The following is a 25,598-nucleotide window of genomic DNA, read 5'->3' on the forward strand; positions in this document are numbered from 1 at the left end:
GTTCCAAAATAAGGTTGAATGTACCTATTTTTAGGAGAATCAACCACATAATATATACCTTGAATTATCGGAAAAAACTTTGAAATAGTTTTAAAATATTTCCTACTTTGAACAACACCACAACGAACATAAAAATTCTAATTGTTTCATGCACAACCATATAGGTAATGTTCCAAAATTCAGTCATAAATTCTATACATGTAGAGTCCTATCAAATGTATTACTTTTTATTATTATTATTATGTACAATTGGTCAAAAAGAAGACAGAGTCTTATAAAACCAATCTCAATTAAATCATACAAATGAAAAACGTTGATTATACAAAAAATGATCTAAATTAGTCTTAAAACTTAGTACATTGGGAGAAGTAGCAATTTCATAGGGTAAGGAATTCCAGTTAGTGATTATTCTCTGTGAAAAGGCAAAGCGTCGTGTTGAAGTCTTATTAAATTTCTTATAAATCTTAAATCCATTAGATCTAGTACTGTAACTGGTGTTCATTGTAAAAAAATATTCTTTATCTACTAATACTGCTCCATTCAAAATTTTATATGTCATAATTAAGTCCATACGATTTTGACGGTAAGATAAACTAGGTAAATTGAGGCTTTGTAGTCTGTCAGAATAGGGTAAGTTTTGAAGGGTAGGTATCAACTTTGTGGCTCTTTGAATATTTTCCAGCTCACGGATGTTTCCCAAATGATGAGGATTCCATATGGTAGAGGCATAGTCTAGAATTGGTCTTACAAGTGTGGTGTAAAGTAATCGTATTACAACAAGATCTCTCGAATTAAAGTTTCGTTTAATGGTGCCTAACACATTGTTGGCTTTGTGTATTATTTGATTAATGTGTGTCTTGAAATGTAAGTTTTCATCAAATGTGACACCCAAATCTTTCTCCTCTTGAACAGTACTAATAGGGTGTGCATCATTGTTTATGTAAAAGTAATACTGCCTGGATGTAGATTTGGAGCCAATACTCATATGCTTACACTTAGGGAAGTTTAGAAATGACAACCAAGTACTTGAATAAATAACAGATAGTTTCATGGACAAGCGGTCACGCTTCGCTCAAACTCCACTTTCAGCAGAACCTGCCTATAGCAGTTACCTTTACGTTAAGTCGTAGTAGATAAGTAAGAAATTTGACAGAAGAAAAGATGGTGACTTGATGAAATGGAATAAGCATAAACACAATCATCACCTGGGTGTCCAGAACTATATATGATTTTGTTCTGTCAAAGTTCCTGTTATAGAGAAGCTACATTTTATCTAAGGTGGTCAGTATACAGGTGCACCAAGACAGCACTACCACAGCAAACTTGAGTACTGATCTTCTCACATGCATTAAACTACCTTCCCAATAGGGCCACCTACGTCCAGGTGGGAAGAGATATTGAGTCAGTGAATTCAGTTACTGCACTAGCACACTTAATGTAAAATGCACATTAATTTTGATCTGGGGTTCGAGTCCCCCGATCACAGCTGTGTAATGCACTTATCACCAGCCCCAACAACTCCATTAATACAATAATACTGATTGGGAATTTTGACATCTACATCCCCTGCTCCACTCCTCAGTGGTACAATGACTTTTCCAAGTCCTATAGAAATACTTCTTAGACATAGTAGGGGTTTGGCAAGCTTCTCCACCCCAATTCTGAGGAATTTGACACTAGATATTGTCTAATTTATGTCATACAATCTGAGGGTGGGTGCATGACATTGATGGGTGCAGATTATGATGTACAGTAGGGAGCAAAATCGACCAATATGAATCAGTGTATACGAAGCACTAAATTATATTTAATAGCAACTTACTGATGATAATTATAAGGAACCAGATTGAGGAGTAAGACGTCATGATTTCTGCTAAGCGCACCTTGGGATGACAAATTAAGTCCCCAATCCCCATAAAGTCACGTGAGTTGGCTCACGTGCCTGTGCAAAGTCTGTACGCTACTGTCAGTCACTGAAGACCATAAACAACCTCAGACGTAAATGCTTTTGTACCGTGGCAAAGCTCTTCTAACGGTACCACTAAAGGTCAGAAAAACTGTTTCACTTGAACTACGTGTTCTTGTTGGGGAAGTGATCTTTTCACCCAATCCCATGAGGTCACGTGACTTATGCTTAAGTTATGCACCTCTAAAATCTCAGTATAATTTCAGTTTAGTTATGCACACTGATAGCCATTCAACAGAAAAGAAAGTCCCTTATCCGTGACTACAGACAGTTGAAGGCGAAGTCATTTTTCCTGTAACAGTTTGTTTCGGTGTATGCATACCACAGTGTATCATGTCTCCATAGATGATAACAAAATAATGATAATAGCTAATAATGTCTACCTTTTACAAAAGACTACTTTACTAGAAACAGCAACCACTTTGCGCAAGATTCTTCAACTCTCAGGGTGTGGGTAACACCTCGAGTTGGAGCAGAACTTTTTTGTACCAGTTCAGTCATGTTGCTACATGTTTTAGTCAGGTTCACTATGTACTTTTGTTCAAATTTTATGGGGATTAGCAAACCTATACATTTTTTGGAAAGCTTAGAGCATGAGGAATCTGAAAATCAATGTTTACATTTGCACAGATTTCTGCAAGGTCAGCATTTTTAAATTTCAAAATGGTACCTTATAAAGTAAAAATTCCTGGTATATCAATTTTAATTTAACATTAAAGTTCATTAATGAACTCAACGGATTCTCTGGTGACATTTTCACATCCCTATTCATTAGAGGTGATTGTTAATCATGAATAATTAAAAATTTTTACAAACAGAATAGAAGGGCATCCATCATGCTGCAATAACTCAGGAATAATTTTTAGCAAAAAGAATTGAGGAATATTCCAGATTAAATGGATGAGATCTATGTATAACTGGTGCAAGGTATAAGTTTGGATTCCATTGAAACAGTTCAAGCCTAAAAGCAGCACAAAAGATTGAGTTACTCTAATAGAGCAGTCACATATTCCAATAAAGCAGTCAACTTTGAGTCCATATTGCTAATGTAGCAGTCACTTTTGTAAAAATCCTAGCTAGTGTACTTATGTTAGGCATAAATTTCAGGAGATTAGTTACTACTAGGTTTGAAAGAAAAATTGTAATTTGCATAAAACATTCTCCTTTAAAAGGTAACTTTGAAAATTAGCAATTGGCCACTATGATTTCACCCTGACTAGATCCAAGAGCACTTTTGCACCAGATGGTGGCATGCGTTGACACATTTAATTATGTCAAAGATAACTTTGCTCCAAATGTATGGGCCTATACATTATTATTATTATTATCAGAAAGCTGAGACAATGGAGATCAATGAAGATTAATGCTAACATTTATACAGATACCTACGGTATACATGTTAGTCAATTAGCAGTTTGAAAATATCAGTCCATATGGTGCAAATTTCTCCATATGCCAGCCTTTTATTTGCAACAAACACTATGTTCTCACACCCATATAGAATCCATTGATAGCCTCTAAAGTGCTAAGATACTTAATTTGGCAGATAGTTATTGCATGAAACAAAGTGGATTATTAACATTGAGATGTAGGGTATAGCTACGTATAAAAACATCATAGCTATTTTATTTATATATGTATCTACTTACATATACGTATATGCATTAATATCTACAGCTTAACTGTGGCTGTGTAAGCTCATTGCTGCCGTATTTTCCATATCAATATGATTGATAGTTGAGATACTTCTCATGCTGTTCTTTGTTTGCAACGCTGTGTAAAGGAAAAAGCATAGCTGAACATGAAGTGTAATGGCTACCTCCATTTTTGCTTCATAATTGATAGTTGGGGCATGCGATCAGACATATATTTTGTCAGATTCCCTTCTTCCTTTTGATGCAGAATATGTGCGGGTTCACCATGTAGTCACAATTATGTTACAAAAACAGTCCTACATTTAATCCCTATACTTCAGTCTAATACAGTAGTGAAAAAAGAGAGATTGCATATATGCTGCAGTGGACATTTAATCCCTAATTCAGTCGTGGTTATAGACTGAATGAAGTATAGGGATTAAATGTCCACTAGTATATATGCAGATGTATAGGCAACCTGTCTTCTTTCACAAGCAATTCCCTACCTTTTGATCTCTAATCCAACTTAAAATTTTCACTTTTCCTTCTACTTGTATGTTTACATCTTCATCTGTACCACACGACTATGCAAGATAAATTGTTGCAATGGTACTAGCATTTTAGCATGGAGCAGTTACTTGTAAGCCTGTCATTAAAAACATGTTGGCTAGATATTTTATTACTGTGCCAAATGTCCTTGTTTAATTTTGTCATCTTCTGGATAAGAATCACTCCATCGACAATGGCACTATTTGGATTATTAAATATGTGTGATATGCAATCATTCTGTCACTGGAAAGCAAGTTTTCATTGGATTAACAGTTGGGTAACAGTGGATCCTATAATTTTCAAAGATTGTGTATCGATTTTAACGCATGTCTATCTGGTGCATAAAATTGCTCTTGGTGATCAGAGTAAATTCACTGTTGCCTATTACTTATTTGCCAACCATATGGAAATTGTCAGGTATTTTGTCTGATAGTCTTTATAATCACTACATTGTCAAGGACTCTTACCTACTGAGCAAAAAGGCATTAGCAGAGGATCTCAAGGTGCCAAAAGACAGCTGTTAATGGACAAGATGATTATGAAAGAAGCTAAACAGAGGCATAAAAATCGCTACAGATGTTGTGGCTTGACTATAGAAAGGCTTATGATTCTGTCCCTCACAGTTGGATTCTTGAATGTTTAGGACTTTTGAAGGCACACCCATCTCTGTCTTTTTTCACAGCAAGCAATGACATACTGGAAGACAGAATTGACGCACTTATTTTGGAACTATTGATATCAACTGTGGGATTTTCCAGGGTGACAGCTTCTCATCTTTATTGTTTCATTAATCCCACTTAGTTTGTTACTTTGTAGGAGTACATTAGGATACAAGTTTTCCAGTGGCTATGCTATAAACCATCTGCTATATATGGATGACTTAAAATTATATTCTAAAACTGAGGAAGAGATTAAGTCACTGTTAGATACTGTGGATATATTTAGTGCAGACATAGGAATGTCATTTGGAATAGGCAAATGTGCACACATTGGGGTAATGTGTATGAGTCAGATGGAGTGGAACTTCCTTCTGGGGATATTATAAGAAACCTTACATATGGTGAAATGGAAATGGTGAAACAGTATTTAGCCGTCATGGAAAACTGCAATATTGATCATGGGTTGGTTCAAGAGAAAGTAGCATCTGAATATAAGCATAGTTTAAAGCTGATTCTATCTTCACAGCTTTGTGGTAACTACAAATTCAAAGCAATTAATTCCTTTGCCTTTCCTGTTCTTAGATATTCAGCTGCAATTGTACAGTGGCCAGTTCATACTCTTAAAGCCCTGGACAGACAAACTAGAAAACTGCTTACTCTGTTTCAGGGATTACACCCTAAATCTGATGTTAACCGTAGGTATTTGCCACACAAATTGGGTGGTCGTGGGCTTCTTTCTTGTGAAGATATTGTGCATGAAGAACACTGCAGCTTGTTTTACTTTGTTCAGCAAAGCAGTGATGAATTAACCATTGAATTGAAGAAATCTGGATTGCTTTGTGAGTGTGAAACTGTTAATAAATTTAGATCTGAGAAATTACATGAAAGATTGGAGAGATACAAACATAGGTCCCTACATGGGTACTATGAGAGAGTTTGTGGTGATGTGATAAACCAAGCCTCTACCTTTTACTGGTTGAACAAAGGTGATCTATCAATTGAATCTGAAGGTTTCCTAATGGCTGCTCAGGAGCAGTCTTTGCCAACCAGAGCAATGACTCAAATACATGGGACTTGTCCCTCTGCTTTGTGTTGTTTATGTGGTGAACACCCTGAAACAGTTGAACATCTGATCTCTGGTTGTCCTAAGCTTGCTAGTCAATCTTACAAGTATTGACATGATCGTGTCCTTATTTATCTTCACTGGTTGTTGTGCAAGAAGTATTCTGTGAAGTGTTGTCCAAAGTGGTGGTGTCATGAACTGCCTAGGTTGTAGAAAACCACCAGGTGAAGATATTGTGGGATTTCAATATCTATTGTGAAAGATTTATCAGTGCCCATTGGCCTGACTTCACTATTGTAGAGAAAACAAAAATCTGGTCACACTGGTTGATGTTGCAATACCTGCTGACAAAAGAATTCTTGAGAAGGAACAAGAAAAATTACAAAGTATCAGGACTTAAGGATAGAATTGGAACACCTATGGAACAAGAAGACAAGAATAATTCCTGTTGTCATTGGAGCACTTGGTGCAATGTCTAATCATTTTCATGGCTTTATTAAACAGCTTGACTTACACAGTGTAAATCAATATGCGTTGCAGAAAACAGCTATTCTGGGAACTGTTACAATTTTAAGGAGGGTTCTTCAGCTCTCAAGCACTGGTAGCAACTTGAGCTGATCATGCCTTAAATACTCCAGTTATATTCATATTTTGTTTTATAGTTGTATGTAACTGTGTTTTGATAAATAATAATAATAATGCTACAGCATCTTGCATACCACTGTGTTGTTATTGTGCTATATATAGTATGTTGTTATTGTGCTATATATAGTATCTTGTTATTTTTGTTGTAATTGTTCTCCATAAGAAGAAATAGAATTGTTCTAATAACTCCCTTTACAAGACCAAACCTAGATATGTAGTTCACACAATTCCCTCCACTGAAGCTGACACCCACTAACTGTACTTTCATACCCCATGCTTAGCTTTAAGTCCCAGTAGTCCAAGATGTATAGGCTTGTATGTGGGGAAGTGATATGTATGTGGTTGCTCAAGAAAGTCCATCTGTTGGCATTCATTGTTAATGGACTACAAGTACATATGTACCTATGAATGTTACACACCACAACTACCAGGTCAGGTAGAATTTGTCCACAGGGTAGGGGCATTTTGCAACAAGAATAAGCATGTGCGTACTTAGCTATGTATGTAAATTGTATGGGATTTTTAGTTTGTAACACAAAGTTGTCCCTGGGGGTTGGGAACTTACATGTAACATTTTATGAATCCCCACCATTCCTTATAATATATGTATCTAGGGAATGACGTTGATAGGTACATTGCTCAAAACTATAAATCATCATGTGATACTATAAGAGTTAAACATTTTCATTTCAATTTATTTAGACAAATCTGACACCTGGGTTGTGAATGTTGATTGTCATAAAGAAGTTTTATAGTGGGATAATGCCTGTCAACAACCAAAGTTGTCTTCTGGTACTGTGCAACATGTGCTGGCTGCTACAATTACTGTATAGCCCGAGGCAGAAATTATGTGTTTTGAGGTTTTTGGGCCAAACAGTGAAAATTTTATCCTTGAAATATTTAGATCTCTATAATGTTACATTTGGGATTATTTACAAATCTGCAAAAACTTTATCACAACATTGCTCAACCTCGAAAATATTCTCCCTCGAAATATTTAGGCTATTCAGTAACTTCAAGTGAGTTATTAACATGATATTGATTACAAAACAATGATGCCAGTGGTGTTTTGTGTTATGAAATATTAAACATGTATATCAAGTCAATCAATCATGCAACTATTCTAGTGTATTCAATCAATGTTACCAAATACTGTTTGAATTGCTTTGTGCTCAGGGAAATAAGAAATCAGAAAATTGTCTCTTTTTAAGGTATACCTACACTACATGAACAATGCTAGATGATAAATTCACCCGAGACAATACAGACTGTTGTAATACAGCTGGTCTACGTATGCTGATCCATGTAAGCTTCATGTGTAAACGGGATAACTATCCCACTAGGGGCCTGTGAGAAGGTTAAGTCAGAATCTTGGCTATATAACTCTGATGAGTGCAGAAAGATCAGTGAAATATTGGCTAGTTCTATCACAATACCGTAAAGATTTCAAGGAGGAAACTTTCACTGATTTTGCGGTTTTGGGGGTTGCCAGCAAAAATTTTATCCTTGAAATATTTAGACCTCCATATTTAGACCTCCATGTATTAGACCTCTAATACATTTTGGGAGTGTTTGCAAATTTGTAAAAAGAATTATTTTTAGCAACATTGTTCAACCTCGAAAAATTTGTGCCTCAAATTATTTAGGCTATATGGTAGTTGTAAATGTCTAAAGGGTACCCTACTGTAATCATGTGAGATAGCATAGCCAAACTGGGCCAGGCCTGGTAATCAAGGTTTGATGATTGGTTATGCCCAACTACTGTTGTTATTTCCTTGAGCAAGACAATTTACTTTAAAAATCTCCAGTCTACAATGGGTACCTGGTGGCCTGGTATCAACTCAACTGTAACACCAATGGGTAACTGGTGTTAACTGAGGAAGCAAATTCCCAACTGCCCTTGTCTTGCTTAGCGGTGTTGGAGATGATGTGGAACTTCAGGCTCTGCTGCCTCTCCAGGAGAATTTACCTGTATAAGGCTTGAGTGTTTGAGTGGTGCACAGACATCCCAGTGTAGAAGCATGATACATTGCATACAATATTGAGCAGCTGTTGTCTAACTTGTCTTACTAAATGTGTCAGGACTCTAGTCTCTTAGTCAGTCATCACATTAGCATCCTAATGTAGTGTTCATGAACATACACACACCAAATGGTATGATACTGAGCTAGCTCAATTGAAGACATGGGACTCTGACAAGCATATAGTTATAAGTTAAAAAATATGTTGTGCATTTATTATTTCAGCCAAGACCGTACACAATAAGAAGAATCACATGCAGATTTTCCATGGGTGCATGGACTACAACATTGGCTCACTGGTGCATAGTAGTATAAATGACAATATAATGCTACGTACAATATAGTTTGTGCAGCTAGAGTTTGTTGTTCATGTGAGTATTGTATCCATTGGGTATACCACAGTGAAGAAATCTATGTTGTGGACATGTGTATGAATGCATATGGTTTCCCACAAACCAATATGTGGCATCCACAAATAAATTGTTTCACTCATATACATATACAGTTAGCCTGTAGAGTAGCTAATCTGCATACACACATCATTCACAACAACAGAGTCAGTTACTGTGTAGCTGCAATGTCAATGTTGCAATGTCAATGCTGCAATGTCAATGCTGCAATGTCTATTGTAAACCATGGGTTGTCAACAGCATGAAGCCATGTTGTTTACACAATGTGGTCAGACAATTATGGCACTCACGAATAGTTTTAATTAACACTAATACTGAACTTTAGGCTTTGCGTGGAAAGGAAATATGGTTTATAGAAACTATATTCATAACAATGAATGGTGTCTGGTATCAGCACTATCACTTCATTATGTCTCTGAGAGAGCGCTTGTATGGTCGCTCGTAGCAAATCACGATCATGTGCTTACAGGAAGAAGTAGACTATACTCACCACACAGAGACGTTATGCGTAATCTTCTAAGTCTAAGAAGTGCTGTTGAGTACTTGATTAATGCTGCAACAAAACCCAAAGGAGCTCACACAACGGAATCCTGTAATTTTATTGCTATATGGCTTTTTTAGTATACGGAGCTGTTGTCAATAGTGTAATGGCGAAGAGAACTTACAAAATTTTCGAGGTTTAGGGTCAGGGGTGGATCTAGGATTTCAGAAGGGGGGGTGCTAACATATGAATGGTTGGTTGGCTAGACAACTGATTAATACAAATAGACTCAACATGTGGAGCATGCTCTATCTAAGGGGGTCTGGGGGCATACCCCCACAGAAATGTTTTTGCAAATTTAGCCTATTCAGTATTGAATTTGATAATATCTCGGGTAATATTTTTGACTGAAAAATGATGTCACTTTGATTAAGTGATTCACAATGCTTGTAAAGCTCACCTAAGTGTAATAATGATGAAATGACACCATTATTCCAAAACAGTTGTAATACTAGCTGCCATATAAGGGCACAGCCAGTAACTAAAAATCTATTCTTTACATAAAGAACAGAAAGGGAAAGGATACGAATATCAGCTATACATGATCCATTGTTTGAAATACCTTAATTTGGCATTTAGCAATTTAAGCATTTTGGTTTCTTGCTAATTTATTACATCGATTCACGAATTAATAAAATATATATTGTAAATTCATCAATATACAAAATCGCTAAATTTAGTGTATTGCTTGGCTTAAGGTATAGCTGCTAGTGTACTTTACAGTCTCATGGCTCAAACTATAACGTCCAAACAGTAATAATGAAGAGAGGGCTTGAGAAGGCAAGTATTCAGTGTGTAGAGTACACATATGTAGAATTTTTCAGCTAGGGGGCCAGGGTCTGGAGTGATGCTTCCTCTGGAAATTTTTAGAACATGGCTATCACAAGATTGAATCTGGAAGCTATTTTAACCAAATACTCTATTGTACTGAAAGATTGTGGGTACAAGATGGATGAGTGCAGCTGTAAGCAATTAAAAAAAAAACAACAGAACAAGCTAGCTACACTTTTTAAATGCTATTGGATTATAAGGCAATACATAATAGAAGATTGTCAAAGACAATACACAGGTCGATTGGATCTTAAGGTTATTGTAGAGGTTTAAAATGCACACAAAAATAACTTCAACTTTGTACTGTAGCACAGCCACAGACTGTTTTGTTGCTATTTCAATCTGACTTTTTACAACTATGGCCCCATCACCAGTCCAAAGTCACTTACATATACAACTAGTTTTTGGCCACAACTAACCATAACACGACAGCGTAAATGCTGCAGTATCATCTGAGCTTATAAAGTTGAGCTTCAAGGGGTTTGGGAGTGTAAACCCTGTATGACATTAAATTTAATTAGCTTCAATTGATGCTAGATTCAGATAACTGCAGCATAGAACTTTGGAGCTGATAAAGCAAAAACAAACAGTTCCCATATGTTACAGCCTTGTTAACTGTATACATGCTAAGAAATTAACTGTTTTACTTAAGCATGTCAACCCAAGCATCAAGTTTGTAGCAACAACTAAAAATACCTACTATAATATTAAAACAGTTAACAGATGTTGTTCTCAGAAAGTGATTAGTATATAAGATAGCAGTGCACAAGTCAAAGAAAACGCACTGGCAACTTCTTGAAGAAGAAAAAAATATTATTGTGGATATTCTATTAGAGTAGTTGACTGTTCCATTAGAGTATTTTGATTTTCAGTAGCTTTTAGGTTAAGTCTCACACCAAAAGTATAATTCTGCGCCAAAAACAGCCCAGCTGTTAAAAAAGGCGAGGCCAAGAATGCACAAGCACATGTTCATGGAGTAACCAAAAGACATGATATCAAAATCTGGCTAAGAAAACATTTATAGTATAGGCACTTTTGTGCATTCATTTTCTATAATTATGCTTCACATTAGCACATCCAGCTAGCTGTACATGTGTGCTTGCAATATAAACAATACTACTGAGATGATAAAAGATATTACACTGCATTGTTACCAAAATTAATTTAACTAAAAATTTACAATTGGTTTCTACTTGGCCATCTTTTTATTTTAATATACAGTGCAAAAAGATGGCCAAGTAGAAACCAATTGTAAATTTTTAGTTAAATTAATTTTGGTAACAATGCAGTGTAATATCTTTTATCATCTCAGTAGTATTGTTTATATTGCAAGCACACATGTACAGCTAGCTGGATGTGCTAATGTGAAGCATATAGAAAATGAATGCACAAAAGTGCCTATACTATAAATGTTTTCTTGGCCAGATTTTGATATCATGTCTTTTGGTTACTCCATGAACATGTGCTTGTGCATTCTTGGCCTCGCCTTTTTTAACAGCTGGGCTGTTTTTGGCACAGGATATCACTACCTTTTGTTGACTAGAGAACATACAACTAGGTATTATATTACATACACTGTAAATCCAGAAGTGTGAAGGTCACACTGTTGGTATGACTCCTGTGGTCGCTTAGTGCTATAGGAGACACTGCATGCATGCATGCATAATAACAGCTTCAGCAACAGATTAGCTAGCTAAATTAGTAGCAAAAGCATCCAAGTTCAGTGTTTAGAAGCACTACTAAAAGTGACTTGCTCAGAGAAAATTCATTCAAACTGAAAATAATGTTCAAATTCCTACAAGGACTCACGTGATATCTCGCGTGATGTTTCACGTAAGATAAGAACCGGCAAAGTCGAGGCTACAGTCTTAACTGTTCTTGCTGAAGCAGTGGGTTGGTGATATAATTAGTGTAGTCGAAATCTGTACGTGGCAAGTGGAGCCGAATCAGCTGCGAGTTGTTGCTGAATGTATGCCTCGGAATGGACATGAAACCTGACGGCACTGAATGCATCACACTATTCTCCCAGCAAATTTCCCGGGTAAGTTCGTGTATAGTTAAGTCATTGTAAACGGCTATATAACTACCGTCATATTTTTAGACAGGAATCTCCTATGCCATAATAGCTTCCTGGGATTATATACTATGCTTGTGCATGTAGGCCAGAGCAAGGGGGTGTCACTCAGGCTCTTGCTGTAGGTCGATCTGCGACCGCGGTCAAACTCTAAGTCAACGATCAAGGCCACAAAAAATAGCTCTTACAGTGGGTCAAGGGTCAAGACGATACGGAAGATTTGAAACCCACAATCGAAAACTATACGTAGCTACTATCAAGTTTACGGAATTATACGTAACTCACAAGAAGTAAGGATCTCCAGGAAGATGTTTTATTGGTCCAACAGGCATTTTGCCGTAATTATAATGATTTTTCTCTCCCAGCTGCTGGTAGCACGCACTAAGAAAGTATCATACTAGGTTACAAGTGCAGGTGTGTATAGGAAAATAGAGAAATAAGCGGAGGTCAAAAGTTCAACAAGAAATGCTCAAGTTACGATGATAAATGCTGCAAGTCAAAGGTCAAGGTGAAAATTGGTCAAGACTTTGACCGCGGTCGCAGATCTACCTACAGCGTGAGCCGACGTGACACCCCCTTGCCAGAGCCTCGTAGCTGGCTTGTTCTAGCTGCATGGGTCAGACCGCGAACAAGTTGAGCTGAACCCTGAGAAAACAGCTGAAAATGAAAGAGGATATTTTCTCAACATTTTAACCAACCAAGATGGTTGGTGATGACAACAAAGATGTCAAGAGCAGACAAGTGCTTCCACCAACAGTTCAGGAAAGGTTAATAGGCTATATCCTATAATGTATGGTGAAAACTTTGGCTATAAATAATGTGTCAGGCATTTGAATGATTAGCGGGTAAGTCAATACTACAAATGAGTTAATATTTTTGAGGACTCAGCTCAATGCGTACATACAGTAGGCCGTAATTACTATGCATCAATTGATTGATGTGAGAATAATATAAGCAGATCTGAGACAACCATGGACCCTACTATATAGTAACTGGGCAGATATATAGAGTTATGTATACTCTGATATAATTGTTGATTGTTGTAGTTTGCCAATAGTCAAAGCTAAATTAACCATTTTAGACAGCTTTTTGTGATGTTGAAGGTATCAGGCAAACTCCAGTTAGGGGTAGGCAATAAAAGATTATTTTTTAAAGCAGGAGAGGAACATGCTTAGGCCCACAAGGTACAGGCTTAATCTACTTACCCCAGTAGATGCACCATATTATATATAATGCACATATCAATGTAATTCCCTACTAACCCCCTCCCCCTCGGGCATATATAGGGCTATAGTGGGCACAACCGAATGTTAAATGCCCCATGGTAGGACAAACCTATTGTGTCAAATCCCCACCATTGGCTCCAGTTGCAATGTGGGGATTTGACATAGTGTAGAAAAAAACACTTGGGTGTTTAACGAATGATTGTCAAATGCCCCATAGTGAAGCAGCAGTTTCATGTCAATTCACCTTGTAAAGCCCCACTTGCAGGCATTACATCCAAGGGGGGAACACATTGGTAGGTATATAATGAGTTTACATGTTAAAATTTAGTCTGTCTTGCTTTTTTCATGCTTATAGCAGCTAATGTGCTTATTCTCAAACAATCAGGACTGGAAATACTACAAATTGTCTTCTACTTTTATCTATCAACTATCCAATCACTGCTAGTTTATTAAAATTTCCTTTGCTGTTGTGTAACTTGTTTACCATTATGCTATAACCATTAGTCCCTCCTAGTTTATATGTCTCCTAGCAACAAAAATTGTTATGTCAACAATGTAGGTGAGAGCCACAAAACAAGTCAAGTAATTTATTCCAAAATTGGTCATCAACTGCTGCAGTATGCTGAATACATCTTGAGAATGGCTATGTGGGATGCTCACTTTCACAATAATCATAATAGTGGAATTAAGTGTTTGTTAACATGTTAGTCTGACTATATGATTACATGGTTTTAGTTGCTGTGCCTTACCATACTGTATCCCTTTCTGTATATGCAGGGTGGATACTGATGTTGTGACTGTTGGCGGGTGAGTTTATGGTCAATGGACAAATCACGCAAATGGTAAAGAAAAATTAATATGTGGTAGCTACCAAGACCCCACTACTATATTATGAACTCTTGGTGGTACTTCATAGCCAAACGCTAGTGTATCTGGCTTCTTGTGCTATTGTAGTCATTTTTTAAATTTTATGGGATCATCATAATGTAATTGTATACTATTACAGTATATTCATGCTATCATTAAGGAGTTTCGGTCTATAATTGTGGGTTACTGAAAGGTGATGCGCTGATGCTGGCTTTTTAAGTGAACACTGAAGTTTCACAGGCACTGAAGGGCTGGGGCGGGATTAAAGACGTGCACGGGTAATGTAGCAGTAAGTTACTTCCAACTATATCACTACAGCGGGTATGAAACAGTATAGCTATGTACTGCCCTGCATGGGCCGGAGTCACGCTATAACGAGTCAGTGGAGGCATACCGTGGCGAATTTAAAACAAATCAGTGACTGGACTCACAATTAAACCAAGAGTTGACAGCAAAATGAAATCAGCCAGCTCGCTATGGCTAACTACTTCCACACTGTTTGGGTTTGGGAATTGAGGCGGGCGCCTCACATCTCAACGTCATGGCGGCAAGTTTGAATCTTCAAAGAGCACAAAGACGATCTCATAAACCAACGAACAACTCTTAGCGAAATTAAATGTACAGATACATTGTGTAAAAAGCCCCTGATAGCCGTAGCCTTTTTACAATATGACTTCATGGTTGAAAGAAAATCGCTCCAATGGGATGCGATGACGAAGAAAATAATAAAAAGAACGATGCACATTTGAATAAATAATTTAATTAATGCATTGTAAATGGGTGGGCAATGGAACAAACTACTCCAACAATTCGCCTAACTTTTCGTGTAGTAGTTACTCATTATACAAAGGTTACATGCCCTTGGTTTCAAGGCAGAATCTTTTAGTAAGGCTGAGATTTCACCATGCGGATTTTAAAAGATTGCATAATCAATCCCTCATGTAAATGACTCACAGTAGTGGTCGCGTGTTTATTGTTTTGTGGGCGCGCGCTTTGTGCTTCTTGGCCTTGCGACTCACCGTGAGTCTTGATTTGAACCCCTCTTAGTAATTCTAAGAAAAGATTAGCCATTCTCCCTTCTCTTTCCATCTTTTCATTGCCCATGCATACATATAAGATGCAATTGCAACTTCTAGAAGCTTCCTAGCTTGCACATGGTAATATTTTGGAGGGGGGGGGTGCTTCAGCACCCCAAGCATCCCCCCTAAATCCGCCCTTGAGGGTGGTTGGTAATCTGTGGAATACAAGCTTATTAATAGGTCATGGACAAGCGGAACAACTCAGTAAGCATGGCTATATAGTTTTTAGCATGAAAAAGTGGATAACTTTTGCTGTACATGAGTGAAACAAAATAATAGTAAAATGAACAAAACAGCAAATTTCAGTTTTGTCTCAAATACACATACTGTTTTCTTTTCACTTGATACTTACTAGTAGACCAATACTCATTGCAAATAACCACCAGAGGGTTATTTGAGTTGGAGGATGCTTTCCAAGGTGGTTTTTAGGCATGCGTTCTATTAGAGTTTTCGCAAAAAACATGGGCGATCCCTATTATCAAGAGTCCATACTTATTATGGACTCCTGCTATTATGAACCCACTATCGTGTAGTGCTCCGTTCCGTAATTTAGCCTCTGATTCCGTTCCACTTTGTCCCGTTCCATCGATTATACCCCACCATACAATTACAACAAAACTTACATTTAGCTAATACATGTACATAACCATTCTCACCGCCTTGTACATCAGTGGCCGCAAAGTAATTGTGTCATGTGTTCAAAAAAACACACGCTGACGTCCTTGACGACTTGATCAAAATGTACTATATGATGACTGATCAGTAAAAACCTTAATGACTGCGAAACTCCTGGCGATGTCCACCATCTCGTCTTCTTTGAACAATAAATTTACCAACACGAAAAGAAACGAAACTACCTTATACACTTGACGATAGGTTCACACTAGTAGCGCGTTAAATCACTGGTCGAGCACTGGTTGGCAGCCGGAATGAACAACCTAACGAATCAGTATGAGACACGTGCAGGGGTTTACATAGGTACCGGGGGTTTCAAGTCCGTTGTCCTATTATAATTGCGCATGCGCTAAAATCCTACTAACCGAAGGGCCATTCACTGGTGATAAAGGAGTCACAACAACAACACAGTGAGTAATAGTTTTATCACATTTACAATCATCCATCATAATACTTAATAGGGCACACACAGTTACCTGATCTCACTTGAATCTGCCATTTCTTTCGCAATGCTAAGCGCATGCGCCAAAATACATAGGACAACGGACTTGAAAATCCCGGTACACGTGCAATATACACGCATGCGTACAGAAGCAATCCGCTAGATGGGTGTGACTGATTGCTTCTCTTTGGCTCGCACTCAAGTTAGAGAATCTTGTTGATCTCGCCCCTTATAATATGTAGAGCAGTCATCACTTATCTGTCATAATCACTTACTCATCATCTTGACAGTAGCACTGGAGTATCGGCAGGATCGGCAATACGTGTTATATCAAACTTCAAGGTTCACGTATGATACTTAGCTACATGCATGAACAAAGTGATCACAAAGAGCTAGAACAATTTAAAACAGCTGAACAAGGTGGGTAATGATTTATGCAAAGTATTGCCAGTTAACACACAATGAACACATGTAGCTACCAGTACTCCACTACTGAAGGATCTCTATAAACATGTCACTCCACGATATGCTGCAAACTGGAAAATGATAGGAACACAACTGGGTCTACCCAATGGAACACTTGACATCATAGAATATGACTACAACAAAGCTGTTCCCTGTTGTAATGCCATGTTTAAAAAGTGGCTTGAAATAGACACCTCTGCTAGTTGGGAGAAGTTGTTTAAAGTGATTGAGTCACCTGCAGTCTCAGCTCCTGACAGAGGTGAATTCTTTTGTAGACTAATCTCATTACAGTATGCTATACTGGTAGTGCATGTTTGTGTGTGTGTGTGTTTGTTTGTGAGTGTACTGGGTCTCTATACTTATTGTAGTATTGTCTTGTAGTGACCTCCAAACCTGATAAAGAGAAGCCAAATATCACTTGTGAAGGTGTCGTTGCATTAGTATATTCATTTCAAATTACACACACAATTCTTTAGGATTAGATGTAGTCCTTCTATTGTCAGAAAGAGTAAGACAGCAAAGTCTACAAGCAAGGTTTACAAGTGATGAGACTGCTTGGCCTCCAACTAAGCTAAAAAAATTTACACCCCTTCTGTTAATGCACCATCAAGGCCATCACATTTTAAAGCACTTATCTGCACAGCTACTGCTTAATTTTGTTCAAATGAATGTTCTTGGTGGCATTGGTGATCTCCATTCACCAGACAAATATCATCAATTAGAAATACATGAAGTGTTGAGTTCTGATACTAGTAGGACAACTAAAGAGTTGCAAGATATTTTAGCTCCACTAGAAGACAATGATAATCCAGGGTTTGTTTTAATTGAGGGGTTACCTGGTATTGGAAAGTCATTACTGTTACAAGAAATAGCATACCAATGGAGTGAAAAACAACTGCTACAAACATTCAGGTTACTTCTTCTGGTGCAGCTTCGTAATCCTGCTGTACAACAAGTATCATTTCTCAGTGATCTTCTCCAGTTGTTCTGCAAAAGAGACATGAAGGGTGTAGAAATTGCCATTTCATGCAGTGAGTACTTCTTTAAGAATGGGGGCAAAGATCTTGTTTTTCTATTTGATGGCTATGATGAATTTCCAGAAATGCTACAGAAAAATAGCTTAATTGCTGATATACTTCAACGTCAAGTGTTACCAAACTGTGGCTTGGTAGTGTCATCTCGTCCACATGCCACAGTGGACCTCCGACAGAAAGCATCTGTCAAGGTAGATATCCTGGGATTTGATGAAAAGGAACGGAGACAATACATTGAACAAACACTGAAGGGACAACCACACAAAATCACAGAGCTGACCAACTATCTTGACAAACACCTCACAATAAATGGTCTATGTTTTGTGCCATTCAATATGGTGGTATTAGTGTTTCTTTATGAGCAGGGAATTTCTCTTCCTAAAAGTTCTGTTGATTTGTATCAGTATTTCATCTGTCTTACAATCTGTCGACATCTTGCTAAATCTAGTCACAACCTTGATAACACCACCACTGATCTAACCAAATTACCAGAACCTTGTAAGACAATAATTGACCAGCTTTCAAAGTTATCCCTCAAAGCACTTAATAACAACCAACTAGTTTTTACTTTAGATGAGGTGAAAGTGGCTTGTCCAGGAATCACAGAATCGATTGATGGTTTTGGGTTACTACAGGCAATACAGCACTTTAGCCTTACTGGAAAAACAATGACATTTAATTTCATTCATTTCTCCATTCAAGAATTTCTAGCAGCTTACCACATTGCTCACCTTCCACCACGTGAAGAGTTAAGAGTGCTCCAAGAGAAGTTCTGGAGTAGCCATCATTCTAACATGTTCTCCATGTACGCTTCACTTACCAAGGCACACCGACCATCATTTAAACAATTTCTTCAGCAACCTTCTTTTATACAACGTTTTACAAAATTCTTTTCCAGTCGGAGAGATAACAATATTGGTATTTCTCCAAAATTCCTTGACGATATTTTAAAATGTTTTCACCTTTTTCGGTGCTTTCATGAGGCTGGTGATGTGGAAACTTGTCAATCCATACTAAATTCAGAAATGTTTAACACCAAAGACATTGGACTCTGGAGAAGGAACTTGACAGTTTATGATGTGGAGTGTTTAACTCTATTCCTTGTCTGTTCACCCTCAAAAGTGTGGAACTCAGTTAATTTGACTAGTTGTCATATTCAAGATCATGGTCTTCATGTGTTACATCGTGGACTAATTACTAGTAACTGTACTATTAAGCAACTGTGGTTAAATGACAATAACTTGACCCAATCGTCTTCCTCCCCCATAAAAGACCTCACCATCCACTGTGGAGTAGAATATTTGTTGGTTGATGGTAGCCACACTATTGGAGAGGATCACACTCTCTTTAACATTTTATCCCATCCCTCCTCTAGACTAACACATCTATTATTAGTTAATGACACCGGGTTATCATCTAGTGCTACTATTTCCCTGTTCACTGAATTGGCAAAGAGTAACAAACTGCAGACACTCTTGATTAACATTAACAATCTCACAGATGAAAGTTGTGATGTCATTACTGCCACAATGAAGAAGAATGCTTCACTTGCTTGTCTGTGGATGGCCACTTGTGATGTCAGTGCAGAAGATGCTCAACGGACTGTTAAAGCTCTCCATCTTAACAACTCAGTACAAGTACTTTACTTATCCTCAACATACCCTGAAGATGTCAAGGAAAAGATTACACTTCTACAAGATGAAGTTAACAAGCAGAGAAAGAGCAGAGGATGTCAAGTAAAACTCCGTGTTAAATTTATAAAATAGTTCCGTAATTGGCCATTGACTTGATCCATGGTATAATACTGCTGCCATTTTTTGTATAGAGTTACTGTAGTAACTGTAAACTACAGCAAAATTTGATCCTGTTATATAATAGCGTAGGTGGTGGAAAAGGAGGGGATACTTGTAGTTGATCAATGAGATACTCAAATACAGCAGTCAATTACCCAAATAGAACAGTCATGTTTCTTTACAACAGCAGTAGCTACTTAACCTTATTTATATCAGTGAAACAGTACAGATGGTCAATAATTAATCTCACACTTTCTATATCTGATTTTTCCTCCCTGAACATTCCCACAGACCCAATCAGAGTTGCATCTACGTTTATTTTATCAATACACACTGCTTGAAGTTTCTTAGTTTACTAGAGTGGTATATCCCCAGTATATGGAACAGTTAATTATTTGGTATTTTAGTAGTTTTTCAGTAAACCTGCATTCACTGATGTTTTACTGAGAGTTTAAAACTTAGTAAAACAATTATGTTCCATATACTAAAGTTACTGACATTTTACTATCAGTATAACTGGGTACAACTACAGTAAAGCAGCTTAACAAATAGTAAACTAACAACCTTCAAGCAGTGACAACTCCACTGTATAACTTTAATTTCAATCCCAAAGTTTTCCCCCTGTTAAACTTGCCCTATTTGAAACCACGATTATGATATCATAACAAGTGTTAGAAATTTACCAGCTAGCAGAGATCAATACAATAAATGTGCAGCTTCCTTATTTAGTACATATTGCTAAGAATTTGTATGATATGTCTGAAATTCTTAGTGCAATGAATATAGCCATAAGATTTACTCTGAAAATATAAAGATCATGAATTGAAACTGCTTCTATCAATATAACATACTAAAAGTCTGAACATGCAGAATTGCATAACAAAAGGTGACAGTGCCAGTGGCAGCAGAGACACCTTTATTTAGAGGGAGGGGGGATCTAGTTTGGTGATGCCATGGCCTAAGTAGTTTTAAGTCAAAAACAAAAAAAGTAACTACCTGTTGACAACAGCTGCCCTCCACCAACTATATCTCCTTATTTATAACTACATACGTAGCTTGCTACACTGCTCCTCTGAAAAATACTGTGACTGTTTTATATGGGTATCTCGAATTATTGATGCTATTGAACTAGGCTCTCAACAACAGATATAGATAATTTTAAGAAGGCTAAGCCTCTTTTTTGAATGGGCTACAGCCCTGCCCCCCCCCCCCCCCCCCCCTCCCCCCCTCTTCTCTGCCACCCCCAGACAGTGCATGTAATCTCAATATATATCAAGGTTGTTATAGGTTGAAGTTGATAGTTCAAAGATTTTACCAGCCACAATATCAGGATTCACCAGTCCACCACAATAGTGAAACCACATAAGGGTACAGGGGAACTCCCCTCCCCCCGCACACATACAACAATAAATTCTATACACAATGTAATAGAGCATCAGTCAAATACTCTAATAGAACAGCCACTGGCACTGTATGCAGCTCTAGGTCTATTAAGAATCCTTCACTGAGTATGAAAACTTGCATCACTTAGGTATGCAGCCTCTAGGAATTTTTTCTTTGCTAATTAAATTCACTTTGTATGCACTCTTATTTTATATATGACAATTTACTTTAGCCTCGCAGCTGAACTCGTCACTCCAATACATGTAGTTCTTGGTCAATATAGACCACTTAGAAAGTATAATAATAATGATTTAAATATTTGTGTATAAAAATTCTACATCAGTCCTAAAACATTAAAATACTGGCCTCTTAGACCCCCTGCTTATGTTGCTACTTGCTACCCTAGTTTAGGTGCACCCCTTAGCAAACCGTGGATTCACCCCTGCACCACTAGCTGAGCTACTAGCTTTAATGGTTTGTGTTGATAATGACCAAAATGATCATGGTATCACCAATAATAATATTATGGTACAAACACATTTGATGTAAGGGTGTTTTTGAGGTAGTCTCAACTCTTTCTGGGTATTCTGATCTTGAGATAATAATGGTGTCTGGATGGTATAACAAGTATTGCAGTGAATGTATATATAGTATACAATAGTTTACTAGCTAGAAGATAATACAAACATGACAAGAGGTGTAATTGTACGGTTAAAGATGTAATATTTGGGAAACCAAGGAATGCACTCTACTTTTTCAAATTCACCTTCACATGTGGCTGCCTCAGTTGCCTCAATGGTACTGTAGTTCACTGATAAAAACAGATTATGATATAGTTATCATACAGTATGACAGTACTGTATATTAAGGATTGTGGGTTTTTCTGTCCAAAAATATCCTAAAACCAGCTTCCAATACCATCCTGGTGCCTTGGCAGTATTGGTTTGTGTATTTGTATACATGTTGCAGTATGCCAAAAGGCACATCTCAGGATCAAGCAACATCAAACAGTGAAAAGTCTTGTCTAACATTATCAGGCAGCTAGGCAAGCAGCTAGCCAGGACAGGCCGTTAGTCAGTCAGCAGAAAATTCCATTGAACGATTAAAAAAAAAAATTATTTTAAGGTTGTACTGAGGACACTTTTGGTTATATCTCATCATGGAATTACCTTTGTCCTCTTTGTGTCCCATTTCTTTTTGCTGACAGCCAAAGGCATCTATTCACGGCAGCATGATGGCTTCCCTACAGGAAATGTCCATATTTTCTGTGATACCTGGATTGATTGCAGAGGCACTTCTCCTACTGTTCTTCATTGTTAGCACTGTGAAATGGCTGAATACAGCTGAAAGTGAAGCATAGTGGCCACTTCATTTTTGCGTCAGTAATGGATGCACGTTCACTCAAAAACACATTCTTACTTTTGATGCGGTATGTGTGGGTTCACCTGTCATAACAATGTTACAAAAAGCAAGCAAATAAAGGAAAAATTAAGAATTTTAAGTGTGATTAGAGATCATAGAAAAAGTAGGGAAACAAGGGAGATCACTTATATACACTTGCACATATACCAGTGGACATTTAATTGCTAATGAAATCTTTAGGGATTAAATGTCCTGCAGGTATAGGCAACCTCCCTTGTTTTACTAATCAAACTTAAAATTCTTAATTTTTCATGTACTTGTATCAAGACACACGGTAGTGTGTCGTGCGGCCCAAGAAGCCGGCGCGCAACACCTGTGAGTATATTGACAGGAAGGAAGAAAACGCAATTTTCGCACCTCCGTAGCTCTGTGCTGCCTTGATGAAACAAGACGATTTTTGCTGTGGACATTCCCTCCACCTTCAGCACTCCACATTCCAAATTTGAGCGAAATCGCTTCAAGCGTTCCCGAGATATGCGACTTCAAAAATTGGCTTAGTTTCTTCGCTTTTTTTTTTCTTCTTATTTTCTTCCTCTTTTCGCACACTTACAAAAACTGCTATAAAACGCGAACGCCATATCCGATCGCCTTGAAATGTGGCACACAGAAGGGGGGTATAAAGGCGCATCTCTGTACCAACTTTGGTTGGAATACGATACACAGGCAAAGAGTTATGAGCGATTATTCACGAAAAATAACACCAATATGTTGTCACGCCTACAGGGTAAACCGCGTATGGGAAGAAGCTGAAAATCGGTGGGTGAATAGGTTAACTATTGAACCTCAAACCTTTTGTGGTTTGAAAGCAATCGAGCTAAAAACCAGGAAGATACAACGAAAAAACCAACAGTGTGTAACAATTACGTAATCGAGATTAGCTAATAAAAAACTATTACTTGCCATGCCTACCAGATAAACCGCTTGGGATAATGCTTTGAAAATCGCTGTATAGATGGAGTAATCATCTTAGAAAGGCTCTTCAATGGTGTAGAAGAATCAGACTTAAAGCCACGGAGTTATAACACGAAATCCAACTTGGTGCAGCAAGTGCGAGATCGAGATACTCTAATAGAGCAGTCATCCTAATAGAGCAGTCACCCTGAAGAGAATTCAAGAGATCAGCTAGAAACAGGTAACCTGTATAGAGATCAGCTACAAACAATTCACCCTGTAGAGTGATCAGCTACAAACAATTCACCCTGTAGAGAGATCAGCTAGAAGAAGTTACCTTGTAGGGAGTTCATGCAACTATGGAAAGAGATAGTTCAACTAGAAAAAATCACCTCGTAGAGTTCAGCTGCAAAGAAACTACCATGTAGAGAGTTCAACTACAAACAAATCGCCCTGTAGAGAGATCAATAGAAGAAGCTACCTTGTTATTATTTATTATTATTATTATTAATACTTTACAGAACTGTACAGATCAATAAACAAAATTAAACAATGTTTAAGAGCTTATAACAATTAAATTACAGAACTAAAGGTCTACCAGTGTCTTGCACTGGTTGCCATAATTAATTACTTACAAATTACAATAAGCTATATAACTACAAATAATAATTACAAGGGGTAGCTATAAAGAGTACAAGTTAAAGAATAAAATAATTTGTAGGAGCTGGAATGTTTAAACATTTGGAACAGGGGCAACGGAAATAAAAAGTACATAGGTTATTACTGTCAAAATTGTTAACAAAATGATTCCTTGTAGATAGTTCAGCTACAAAGAAACCATCATGTAGAGAAATCAGCTACAAAAAAATCACCTGTAGAGAGTTCAATTACAAACAAATCTCCCTGTAGAGAGATCAGCTAGAAGAAATTATCTTGTAGAGAGATCAGCTACAAACAAATCACCCTGTAGAAAGATCAGCTAGAAGAAGTCACCTTGTAGAGAGTTCAGCTACAAAGAACCATCATGTAGAGAGTTCAGCTGCAAAGAAATCACCTGTAGAGAGTTCAGCTACAAACAAATCTCTCTGTAGAGAGATCAGCTAGAAGAAGTTTCCTTGTAGAGAGTTCAGCTACAAACAAATCACCCTCTTGAAAGATCAGCTAGAAGAAGTCACTTTGTAGAGAGTTCAGTTACAAAGGAACCACCACGTAGAGAGTTCAGCTACAAACTAGTGACCTTGTAGAGACGTCAGTTACCTTGTAGAGAGTTCAGCTACAAAGAAACCATCATGTAGAGAGTTCAGCTGCAAACAAATCACCTGTAGAGAGTTCAGCTACAAACAAATCACCCTGTAGAAAGATCAGCTAGAAGAAGTCACCTTGTAGAGAGTTCAGCTACAAAGAACCATCATGTGGAGAGATCAGCTGCAAACAAATCACCTGTAGAGAGTTCAGCTACAAACAAATCTCCCTGTAGAGAGATCAGCTAGAAGAAGTTTCCTTGTAGATAGTTCAGCTACAAACAAATCACCCTGTAGAAAGATCAGCTAGAAGAAGTTACCTTGTAGAGAGTTCAGCTACAAAGAAACCATCATGTAAAGAGTTCAGCTGCAAACAAATCACCTGTAGAGAGATCAGCTAGAAGAAGTTTCCTTGTAGATAGTTCAGCTACAAACAAATCACCCTGTAGAAAGATCAGCTAGAAGAAGTTACCTTGTAGAGAGTTCAGCTACAAAGAAACCATCATGTAGAGAGTTCAGCTGCAAACAAATCACCTGTAGAGAGTTCAGCTACAAACAAATCTCCCTGTAGAGAGATCAGCTAGAAGAAATTACCTTGTAGAGAGTTCAGTTACAAAGAAACCATCATGTAGAGAGTTCAGCTGCAAACAAATCTCCCTGTAGAGAGATCAGCTACAAACAAATCAC

General features: G+C 37.5%; 1 protein-coding gene across 1 annotated transcript; it reads left to right on the top strand.

The window, feature by feature from the left end:
* The first annotated feature begins 16,857 nt into the window (after positions 1–16,857).
* Positions 16,858–19,987, top strand: LOC136264003 (nucleotide-binding oligomerization domain-containing protein 2-like). Its single transcript, XM_066058672.1, has 4 exons — positions 16,858–17,102; positions 17,158–17,406; positions 17,529–17,573; positions 17,624–19,987. Exons 1-4 carry the CDS (start codon positions 17,033–17,035, stop codon positions 19,945–19,947), a joined length of 2,688 nt encoding a protein of 895 aa, XP_065914744.1. The 5' UTR covers positions 16,858–17,032; the 3' UTR covers positions 19,948–19,987.
* The last annotated feature ends 5,611 nt before the right edge of the window (positions 19,988–25,598 follow it).

This window comes from Dysidea avara, chromosome 8 (genome assembly GCF_963678975.1).
Source record: "Dysidea avara chromosome 8, odDysAvar1.4, whole genome shotgun sequence".
Taxonomy (NCBI): domain Eukaryota; kingdom Metazoa; phylum Porifera; class Demospongiae; order Dictyoceratida; family Dysideidae; genus Dysidea; species Dysidea avara.

Bases quoted from the DNA above. Each gene is read 5' to 3' on its own strand.
- LOC136264003 (XM_066058672.1), top strand. From the start codon at position 17,033: ATGATACTTAGCTACATGCATGAACAAAGTGATCACAAAGAGCTAGAA. The intron at 17,103-17,157 runs GTGGGTAATGAT...GAACACATGTAG, and splicing joins ATTTAAAACAGCTGAACAAG to CTACCAGTACTCCACTACTG. The intron at 17,407-17,528 runs GTGAATTCTTTT...ATTGTCTTGTAG, and splicing joins AGTCTCAGCTCCTGACAGAG to TGACCTCCAAACCTGATAAA.